At 40.3% G+C, this 11,091-nt stretch overlaps 1 protein-coding gene across 1 annotated transcript in view; it reads right to left on the bottom strand.

Moving 5' to 3' along the window:
- LOC119025841 (receptor tyrosine-protein kinase erbB-4-like) overlaps positions 1-11,091 on the bottom strand; it is a 338,953-nt gene that overhangs the window by 14,549 nt on the left and 313,313 nt on the right. The window contains exons 24-26 of the mRNA XM_037109810.1: positions 4,275-4,430; positions 1,781-1,856; positions 551-697 (exon numbers count right to left, since the gene is read on the bottom strand). Coding sequence (XP_036965705.1) covers positions 551-697; positions 1,781-1,856; positions 4,275-4,430 — 379 coding nt within the window. The remainder of the gene's footprint in view (positions 1-550; positions 698-1,780; positions 1,857-4,274; positions 4,431-11,091) is intronic.

Below are 11,091 nucleotides of genomic sequence, written 5' to 3'. Positions count from 1 at the left end.
ACAAAACAGCTGTTGTGGCATTTTGAAAATCACTCAATAAAAGCGTAATTGTTTTTGCCTGCTTCCACTAAAAACCGGCTTGCCCTCTCTTCACCCGTTAAAATCCATTGGCTTTTTCTGCTGTTTGAGGCACAGCGGATGGAGACAAAAGGAAAATGCCTCTGGGAGTGATGCACAATATATTCCGGTCCTTGCAGAGGCTCTGCAGTAAATACTGTTGTGTTAACTTTGTAACTTAAAAATGGTAATCTTGTGTGGTGGTGTTGCATTTGAATGTATAATAATGTAAGGACATTTTGGCACTGGTGGACTCAAGGCTAGGGGGTGGTGCAAGGCTAGGGGTGAGCGGCCACATGTCAGAAAGAAACAGCGAAAGTGCCCTCTTGGATGCCCCATTGGCCTCTAAGGTGTCCTTCTAGTGGAGAAAATGTGAATTGCCCTTCACTAAAAATATATCAAGACTGTCTGTGACCTGGTGCCCTTTTTATTTTGTTCACCCCTGACCCTCGAGAATCATTAGCCCACCACTGCTTTTCAAGGCTCTACGTACATTTCACCATGACCATGTAGACGTCGATGGTGCAGATAGGCGGCTGGGGAAGACGCTCGCCTTTCTCCAGCAGGTCTGGAATGTCTCTGGTGGAAATCCCATCATAGGGCTTCCCTCCGAAGGTCATTACTTCCCAAATGGTTACGCCTAAATCGAAAAAGGAGAAAGGAGGAGGAGGAAGAGAGATGAAAAAGAAAAAAAAGAGAGAGGAGATGATGTAAGTATAAGCGAACGCAAGAAAGGAGATCAGTTACGTATAGCAGATGGTGAAAATAAGAAGTAGAGGAAACATAAGGAGAATCAAGATGAGAAGAAGCAAAATGGGAGAGTAGAGATGATTAAAGAGTTCCGAAGAGAAAGTGCATACGTTTAAAAGTGAAAATAGGAAACGGACCAGAACAAGTAAGAACGAAGATAAAATAAAGAAAGAAGGGGAAAAAAATGAGACGAAAGAGGAAAGGCGAAGATGTGAGGGAGCAGAAGAGATCAGAGGGGGGAACGAGACAGTGAGACGGGAGAGGATGCAAGCAGAGGAGAGGAGGAAGCAACAAAACAAAGGGTGACGAAGAAAAGGACACGATAAGAGAACAAAAGTCAACAGAGGACAAGAAGAACTAATCAGAGACTTGAAAGTCGTCAGTCAATCTTGAACTTTCAGCACTCTTCAGCTGTACTCGCGCTGGTGTTAATGAGCTAATGAGTGCTAAGCAGAGTAAATGCAGACTATAAGATGGAAGTATAATAGCCCGCGGTCATAGAGACCCAGTGGGGACATGGACGCACATAACCGTACTGATACTTTTAATCAAACACACATTATTCTCTTTGATATGACCCGTTGTGCATATTTTTTGAAAATCTTTTTTTTTTTAAATGACTGTAAGACTCCTTGGTCGACTTACAAAGGAAATAATACTTTGCAATATAGTAATAAAAACTCTTACAGAACATTTTTGTCTAGATTTTTTTGTAACATTGCCTAAATTCTGATGGCCATGAAGACTGAGAATTTAATGGAGTAGATTGAGCATGACAAAATCCTCCACGAAATATTCTGGAGTTTACTGTTTGCAGTAAGAACCAGCTAGCTGCATGACCAATGATGATGTATTTCTTCCAAATAGTGCAATATGGTCATATACATCCACAAAACAAATTGGTCTCTTTTGTATATGTAAATATAACCCTGAAGGTTTTGTCCGTTCTCTGTAAGGACACTTTGAAGCTTACCGTAACTCCAAACGTCACTCTGATGAGTGAACTTCCTGTAATGGATACACTCCAGGGCCATCCATTTGATGGGCATCTGCCAGGCACAAGCAAAGCAGATCACATCCACATTCATTACAATGAGCAGGCAATAATACCTTTTTCTCTTACGTTTCAAATGAAACTGATAAGGACGCTCAAGACACAAATTTTGAGTTCATACTGAACTTGGATCATCTGCCAGTGAGATGTTGGCATACAAAGACTGTTTAAACCAGGTTAGAGAGGAGAGATGGATGACAGAGTGAAGGAAAACAAGGTTTGAAAGAGAAGACAAACAAATAAACTGAAAAACACACACACACACACACAAGCTCCAGCTGTCTCGGAATAAGGTGGCACAAATGGCAGGACAGTCTGAGATGCAGCTTAACACTGTGATTAGATTTGAAGGCCAATTCTATTGATTACAGTGATGGAGGTTGAGGGGAGGGGGGGTTCGAAGGTGAGAGTGTGTCTGCCTTTCTTTCAGAGGAGGGGATAATACCAGAACACTCAGCACTGACACAAACATGATTGAAACTTAGGAAGCGGGTTGGAGAGATAGGATGAAATAGGCAAGTGGGTTATAAAACAGAACACACAAGAAAAAAAAAAAAAGGTCAATAGAGATTCGAAGAGGCCAGGAGCCCAAGAACAGAGAGCTCCAAGGACGTATTTGTTTACTATGTTTCAGGTTTAGAGATCTCAATTCCCCCTAAAGTAAATAAAACGGTCCAATAGAGCAGAAGAGTATCTCACTGACTCCACTTAAACTGTCCTTTGTGATGGGCTTAGTTCCTCCCTCAGGATATAAAAATCCAAATGAATGTTAATGCCTGTTGTTGTCTTTTTACAACATGTCAATGGTACGGTCCAGAATAGTAATTCATTAATACTGTATCTCAATGAGCCTCGGAAACCAAACACATCAAAGAGCAGATAATAAAAAGCAGTTAACAAGGTCACTCAGTACAGGCTGAGCACGTGACACAGTACAATTTAAAGACAGAATGATGAAATGGAAATAACTTTAAAAACATTTTTACAAAAAAAAATTTTTCAATTGTCTAACATAGATAGTTTGCATTTCACTTATTAGCTTTCTTGCTGAGTGTTAAGATAAGACTGTGTATACCAGTCCTATATCTTTTCATTCAGTTAGCTTAGCTCGAAACAAAAACTGAAACAGGGGGAAACAGCGATCCTGGCTCTGTAGAAACAAGAAAACCTGATAACCTGTACCTCTAAAACGCATACACCGTGTTTAATCAATACTGTAAATCATCCATTTTAAGATTACAATTGTGGATTACAAGAGTGTGTTCAGACAGAAAGCAGAGCGAGTTTTCACCCAGTGACACTCACACATGTTTGACCACAGATGTTTCTCGCAGATGTCAGCAACAGATGTAGGCCACTGACCGTGTGCCTGTGTATTTTTACTAAGCTAGGACTTTGACTCAACTTGGAACTCTCCGCCTTTTCCTCTCGTTTTCTGAGTGTAGTATCACCGGGGTCTCTACACATGAACGAGCATTGAGAACACCGTTTGTGTACACAGAGTTTAATAAAATGAGAGTTTTTGGACAACTCATGTTAGCAGATGTTTCCTCCACTCGCCGCCTTTCTGCCAGTGAGAAGTGTCGATCTCCGAAAGCGACATAACATGGAGAACAGTTAAGGTAGACTGCTCATAAAGCGTAGTTCCATATAAATGCATAGATAATTCATTGTTTTGTTGTTAGCAAAAAACAATATTGACCTTGAAGTTGAAAAAGGAGTCTCATATAAGAAACAATAGTAAAATCAAAAGCGGAAAAGTGATGTGAGATATCGCGTGGATAGTTGTTGCTGGAAGACAGCAGTCCACCTTAACTCTTAACTCCTCCATGTTACGTCGCATTCTGAGATCGATACTTCTCGGCTGCCATGACGGCAGCTAGCGGAACAAGCAACTGCTAAGGTGAGTTGTTCAAAAACTTTATTTTTAGTAAACTCTGTGTACACAAACAATGTTCTCAATGCTCGTGTTCATGTGTAGAGACCCTGGTGATGCTATAAGCAAAGTTTCACGTTGTGTCAAGCCTTCTTATTGTTTTAAAAATAGCTATTTTGATACTATTGCTAATTTGCTCGACACTGACTTTTGGTTTCACATGCACGGGGAATGAATAGCAGTCAAGTGAAACTTTTACCCGTCCTTTCAGACTTCCTCCCCACTTGGACCTTGTTGATTGGTGCACTACATCACCTGGCTGAGCGTCCAAATAAAATAAAATCTGACACTTGCATCTGTAAGAAACACCGAGGGCAGCTACAAGACGTTTGCATTTGACAACACTGAAATTAAACTGTCTAGTGCAACACAGTGTAAGAATCAGATGGCAAATGCAGACATAGAAGCTTTTCGTTTACTTGTGGGATTATTTTATCTGATAGTGTAAATTACCTGTGTCACAAAGTGATGATTTACCTTTCCTCCATCTGCATTATATTCCTTCTCATTAACATCCAGCAGGCGAGCCAGACCGAAGTCAGTGATCTTGATGTGGTTGGGGGACTTGACCAGTACATTTCGGGCCGCCAGATCCCTGTGAACCAGCCTGCGCTCCTCCAGATACATCATCCCCTGTAACACACACACACACACACACATACACACATGGACATACACAGAACAATTATTTGACACTGAGTTCATCTTCATATAATATAACTTTCTGCAGGCATGATTGGCACTGGTATGCAAGTGTGAGTCCTGTTCAGCACCGCCATCTGTCTTCATCATCATCATCACTATCATCACAAGCGCCATCAAGACCCCATTAGAATTTTCATAATTATTTGTGTCATCATCATTACCAGCACATTGTTATTTTTATGGCTATAATTCACATCCATCAACAACTAGACTGTGGAAAAGCCCTCTTTATTGCCTAATGCTTGGCGATGCAATAACAGCAGCATCCATAAGCATCAACCCGGAGGCAGGTTTTCAATTAAGAACGGGACCCATAGGAGCGAGGACCATTGGAGTAAAACATTTCATTCAATACATTTACTGAACAATTAAGAAATCACCTCCCTATGCCTTCTCCCTGCCCTGACTTTAATTAATAACGATTATCTGCCTTGTACAAAGGCATTTTTCACTGAATCTAGGTGTTCAGATGAAGTTTCCATGCGATAAAACTACCAAAGTCATTTTTTTCTTCTTTTGGGTATGACATATAAATGACCCACTGAAAGAAATGTGTCGATTACATGGACAGCAATGGAGAAACTGAACACAGACTCAAACATGCTCAGATGAATTACACACATCACTCTTCAATAAAATCAATAATTTATACATTATTTGATCATTTATAAAGATGCTCTTGCTATTAATACAGTAAAAGGCATTAAGTAACAATTAATTAATACAATAATAAGCACCAGTAACTGTTAACTAATGTCTCCTAACATTTACTAAAGGTTAATCAAGCTTCTTATAAATATTGGCATGTACAGGTACATCAATTAACACAGTTAAATACATTCACAGTTTATTAATTGTCTAGTAATATTTACTGATGCTGTTCATATTAACCAAGGAATTAACTAATACATTTTTAATCATTTCCATAGATTGCTATTAATAGTTATTAATATAGTTATAGGCATTAACTAACACTGAAATAATACAATATTTAGCATTGATTACTGTTAACAAATGTCTTTTGTTAGCATTCATTGGGGGTTAATTTAGGGATTTAACAACATTGTTTGCTAAGGTATTAATTACATGGCCTTCGTATAGAGGTTTCCAGTTATAATGTGTGAGCATAACTTAACCATAATGAACCATTTATTATTATTATTATTACTCTCTTTGTGGCCCTTGTGGTATTAATTTATATCAATGGCATCTTTATAAAATGTTAAATACAATACAAATAAATATTTTAGTTTACATGAAAAACATTAGTAAATGATTACTAGACAAATTAATTAATTGTTAATGTTTATTACTGCACTAACCTATGTCAGTTAGTGTACCCTTAATGTGAAAGGTTCTGTCTATTTGTTTGTAATTAACAGGACCTTTTACTAATCTTTCCTCGGAGTGCAACATTCAAAATAATATTCTACCAAATCTACCAAAAACAAAAGTGTTTCTACTTGCAGCATCTATGTCAGCGTTCAAAAACCAATATCAACTTGTCACATACTCGCATAAGACCGCATTCACACACCTAAAGTTGAATAAAGTGTGTATTTCCATCACCGCCCCTGAGGAGACAAAAGGGTTCAGTCTGTCTCAAGCTGCAAAAGAAAAGCTCTGTATAGTTACGTGAAAGCTTTTTCAGTTGTGCATCTGTTGCTACACATCTACAGTCTACGCGGCCCATTGTGCATCACAAGAGTAACCTGAAGAGAAAGAAAAGATCGCATCTGAAGGGAAAGAAAGTTGAGGGAGGGAGGGAGGGTGGGGGGGACTATTTCAAATTGGACGAGCAATAACAGAAGCTACTTTGTTAGAAGTGGCGAGAGCGCAGAAAAACAAGGCCTTATTTGAAACCAAAACAAATTGGATTTAGTTGGAATGGGCTGGAATGAAAGGAGGAGTGGATGGAGGAGGAGGAGGAGGGATGGGGATAGGTGGGGTTGAGTGGCGGCGGTCTAAGAGGTGAGATTACATCGGTAGGCTATAATCACGCTGCCTCATTTGGCTCCCTCCCAGGAGAGAACAAGGAGTTCCAGCACAGATGCGCACATACCTGCAGACATCATACCTATTATGTATGTTTATATGATATGGGGGGGAGACAAGACGGCGACTTCAGAGATCTGTTATGATTTTAGTTGCAGCGAGGTAACCGTGGCAGTTTTTCAGTTGTTCTCCTGGCAGATAGATAAGATGCTCATTGTTTTGGATGCTTGGGTATAAATAATTTTGTTGAACTGCTTGTATTCTCTGCATGTGTGATTAATAGTTAAAAACTGCTGGGTGATGTGTTAAAAAATTGGAGTGCACATCACTCTCTTATGATGATGGTTGATTGTAAAGTATGCTGGTGAAGTAGCCAACAATTAACTTGTTTTAACTGCATTTTTACTGCATGTTTGCTTACAGGAGTAGTATCGCTGGCCCCAGCCTCAGTTAGTTGTTGTGAGCCAAATGTTAGCTCAGCTGCTAACAATTGCTGCCAACTTGGCAATATGTTACTACATTTAGAAACTCCTGGCAGCTTTATTTAAGAGACAATTAAAAAAAAAAAAAAAAAGGCTTTTTATAAACTATTACACAACATTGAGTACATGTTGATTGATTACATGCAGTATGGCTCTTGCACAATTTTCCTATTTACATGGAGGTCTGATCCCATTATTTGCCAAGCATAAACATAAATAAACGTAGAAAATGTTCAGTTCATCTGTTTATCCACCTAAACACTTGTTTTTGACTATTCTACATGCATGAAGTTAGTGTAAATAAGGAAATAAAGTACTATAATGAGTTTTTGCCCCTGTTATTCTCTGACTGGGCTATTCTGAGGTCACAACATGACATTTCTTTGCCAGGCTCAGAAAAACATGTTAGGTATCCATTTTCAGTCATATTGTTATCAAATTCCAACTTGGATCATGTAAGACTTTATGGTGTGGACCCATTGTGTTGTCCAGCTAATACCAACAGGCTTACTTTTGCATGAAGAAATTTAGGTGAGAAAAATCAATAATTCATTGTGGTCAGGGATTAATGTTAGAAGCACTTACAGAGCTTTAGACAGCTTGGGGACATAATTCAGCATCTAATCTTTCATTTTCAAATTTCAAGGATAATGAATGAAATACATTTATGAATTAATCGACCTTCACTTTTGCTTTCACACACACACCAACATCAATTTCTTGGGTCAAAGTTAATTGTTTGTTTGACCCATCCATGAACAACCCAACCCCTGCCGCATGTGGACTTAGTTACAAACTACGTCACCCGACTTTCTCTAAGGGGTCTCATGTTGCCGCTAATGACTTTACATCGGAACTGGTTGAAAGCCTGATGCATCTCATACAGAATCTTAAGTGTGCAGCCAATACCTAATCTCCTTAGAAAAACAGCTGATACCAGAGTAGCTAACCCTTAGCCCCCAGAGCGCTCTATGCTGTCCATTTGGCTGCAACGTGACCTGATGTTCAAAGTCTATGGACTTGTCAGGAAAAGTCCCACTAATGTGGGTAAAGAGGACGTTCATCAGCATCAAAATACATCGGGTGCTGGGATTTGAGGTCTGACGTTCCCAGCTCACAGATCATCAAGCTCTTGTGCGCGTGTCTACGTCACGGTATACTCTGCCAGGTTTCTGACAGTTTCTTATTTGTACATAAATCGCGCCCGGTAATCTCCTCAATTTTCGAGACAATTAAGCAGTGGAGGGAGAATGGATGGCTTGGCAACCCGTGAATTTTAATTTGCCAGCACAATGAGATTGAAAGTGGGGGGCGGGGGGTGATGGAAGTGTTCAGGGTGGGAAGTGGCTGCAGACGTGCGTGAGGAGCAAACTTTTTTTTCTTTCCTCCCTTTTTCTACTCGGTTGCTCTCATTTACTGCCCTCCCATGTGGACATGATGAGAACAACTCACTGCCAAAAGGTTTGTAATTGCAGCGAGTCTGGATGCAACAGCCAGGGAGATGCCACTTGCGGAGGCTGCATTTCAGGTAAGTCTGCCACCAGAGGAAAATCCTCAGGCAGACTTTGTTATGATCACATCTCTAGACAAGGGCTGCTTCCAATCAGTCTGGATCAGGCCTGTGACCTAAACCCTGCGCAGGGAGATTTTACATGGAAAGTAAGCTGAGGAATACTGGTAGTAGATATATCAAGGCAATAAATCACACAGAATCTTAGAACTTCACGACTTTGGCTCGCGTTAAGCCTTTATGAAGCAATGCAGAAGATGAGCCACTATTATCATGCGTCCCTACTAAATAGCGGTGAGGAAAATCTCCTTTTCTTGAGGAGAAAGTAAGGTGAACAGGGTATGAGCAGAGCCACAAGTCTGTATTCAAGATGCTTAAACGCCCTCTCGCCAGCCGGGAGAATTACTGCACCCCCAGACAATATTCTGACCTGCCGTCAGGGTTATTTATGCTCATTTCACAGAGTCAAGTGAACAAAACCCAAGTGGACGGGACTGTCCTCTGGATGTGTTTGGTGAAGACAGATTTTGGAAGGGGAGGGAGTGGCAAAAGGGCTGCAAAGATTAAATCAATAGGAGAAGAGCGAGGAGAGGTGGCGCCCATTCTTCACCGACTGGCCGCTCCCCACTGTTGTTTATTCTGCCAAGACAGACACACACTCGCCCTCGCACGCACGGAGACGCCCATGGAAATCTATAATCAAGTGATTCATCCTGATTCAGTGTTATTCATGAGGAAACACTTCTAATGAGATCGAACATCCTACAGAGGCTCTGTAAACCTCCCGTGTGTTCTCTTTCTTCAGCGATTATGTGTGTGTGTGTGTGAGCTGACTCACGTTTATTTTCATTGTTTGGAAGCCAAGATTAAAATGATATAAAATAGAAGGTTCATAATATTTGGACTAGAGAGTGGTTTGACAGGACTCGCCACATTTTGTTGTTTGGCAACGACTTGATGACTAATGAGGTGTACTCTAGCGTGGCGAGCTGTCCCATAATGATGTCATTTTATGGATTCTGTTGCTGATTGTTTGCTCATAACTTGTAAAATCAACTATTTATCTACAAATCGTGCTTGTCAGTGTTAGCTTTTCGATTTGAGGTTTGTTCTCCCATGTACTTACTGCGACTCTTTCGCTTAGTACGGCGCTGTTCTAAATACACTTCTTTGACAGTTATATGAAACGACGGACGTGTGTGTATTGACTGTGGAGCTAGACCAGGAGGCTATTAGCATAGCTTAGCATGAGACTGGAAGCAATAGGTAGCTTCACAGATGAATGAATGAATATTAGGTTCTCTTGTTTTTAAACACATTACAAATAACTTTTAACTGGTTCTGATTAAATACCGATGCCTCTATATGAACTATGCGAGCAAACAAGACGATCACAGAAAAGAAGCTGCTCTGTAGTGTGGAGACACAGCAGCAGGCATTTCTGAATCCACAGATGGCAGCAGAGCAATTTGACTTTAGGGACAGACGTCCTGGTAGCAAAAATGTACTTTTTTTGAATGCTGTACCTCCATTCTACCTATGGTACTATATCCTTAAAAAAAAAAAAAAAAAAAAATAGTACCGGAAGTTATTGTCTTCGCTTCTTGGAACTGACTCTTCTAACTGTCCCTGAAGTCCGTACTGAACGTAGGAGAAGGAAACTGAAGTCCTCCTTCTGCTTGGAATATGTTGTAAAACTGCCTGAATTTTCACTGTTGATGGGAGTTTAGATATTTATGTGTCATCACCATCATCACTTTTCAGCTCAACATTTGTTTTCATGTCTGCAACCATTCAACTGTGCTGCTGCCTGTCTTTTCATCTCAATAACACCTAAAGTTGGCCTTGCTCCAGAGCTTTATCTTGCTGTTAGCTCATTATTATGAAGATGTAACATTACTCGGGAGTGTTGACAACTTCAGCTGAACAAAGTTGCTATGACTTAATAACTGTTATTCAGTAGCACATGACCTATGTGTATGAACTTCACAAGATCTGCAGTTTATAATCTTAACATCCACAAATAGAGTATCTCATCGCTGTGCTCCCTGCAAAGTTGTGTCTTCTTTTCAGCTGCTTCCAAAACAAATGTCCTCCCTTCTTTTGCCACACATGTGAATAAAACCTGGTCTCTAGGCAGTATGTTCTATGACGGTTTCTGTCACCAAAAATTATACCAAATCACAGTGAATTCTGCTTTGATTAGCTTTTGACTCATTAGAGGACGTCAGTTGTTCTGGGATGCTGTAGCCTCCTTCTCCTCCTTCTCCTCTCGAGTGCAGGATACCAGACCCATTTAAAAAAATGTAATTACTGTGAATGAGAGTAATTTTTATTCTGAGCACTGAATACCTGAATACTCAGCAGCGAGAACACATGACTCATCTGTGCTGTATTTTCTCCCTTTCATTGTGCAACCTCTCTGGCTCATTTAAAAAGCGGGATGCCAGTATTTCTGGAGGGCACAGGATGTTTGGTGACTGTCTATTTTGTGTTATCACAGTGTGAATAACGGTGCAGTTTTTATTTTTTGGGGGGGGGGGCATCTTCTTGACGTAAGACATGTTTAATGTATGGTGTGGATATAAAAAGATCCCAGTGG

This window comes from Acanthopagrus latus, chromosome 9 (genome assembly GCF_904848185.1).
Source record: "Acanthopagrus latus isolate v.2019 chromosome 9, fAcaLat1.1, whole genome shotgun sequence".
In the NCBI taxonomy this organism is placed as follows: domain Eukaryota; kingdom Metazoa; phylum Chordata; class Actinopteri; order Spariformes; family Sparidae; genus Acanthopagrus; species Acanthopagrus latus.
Note: the sequence above shows the minus strand (reverse complement) of the source record. Positions and strands in the feature narration are given on the sequence as shown.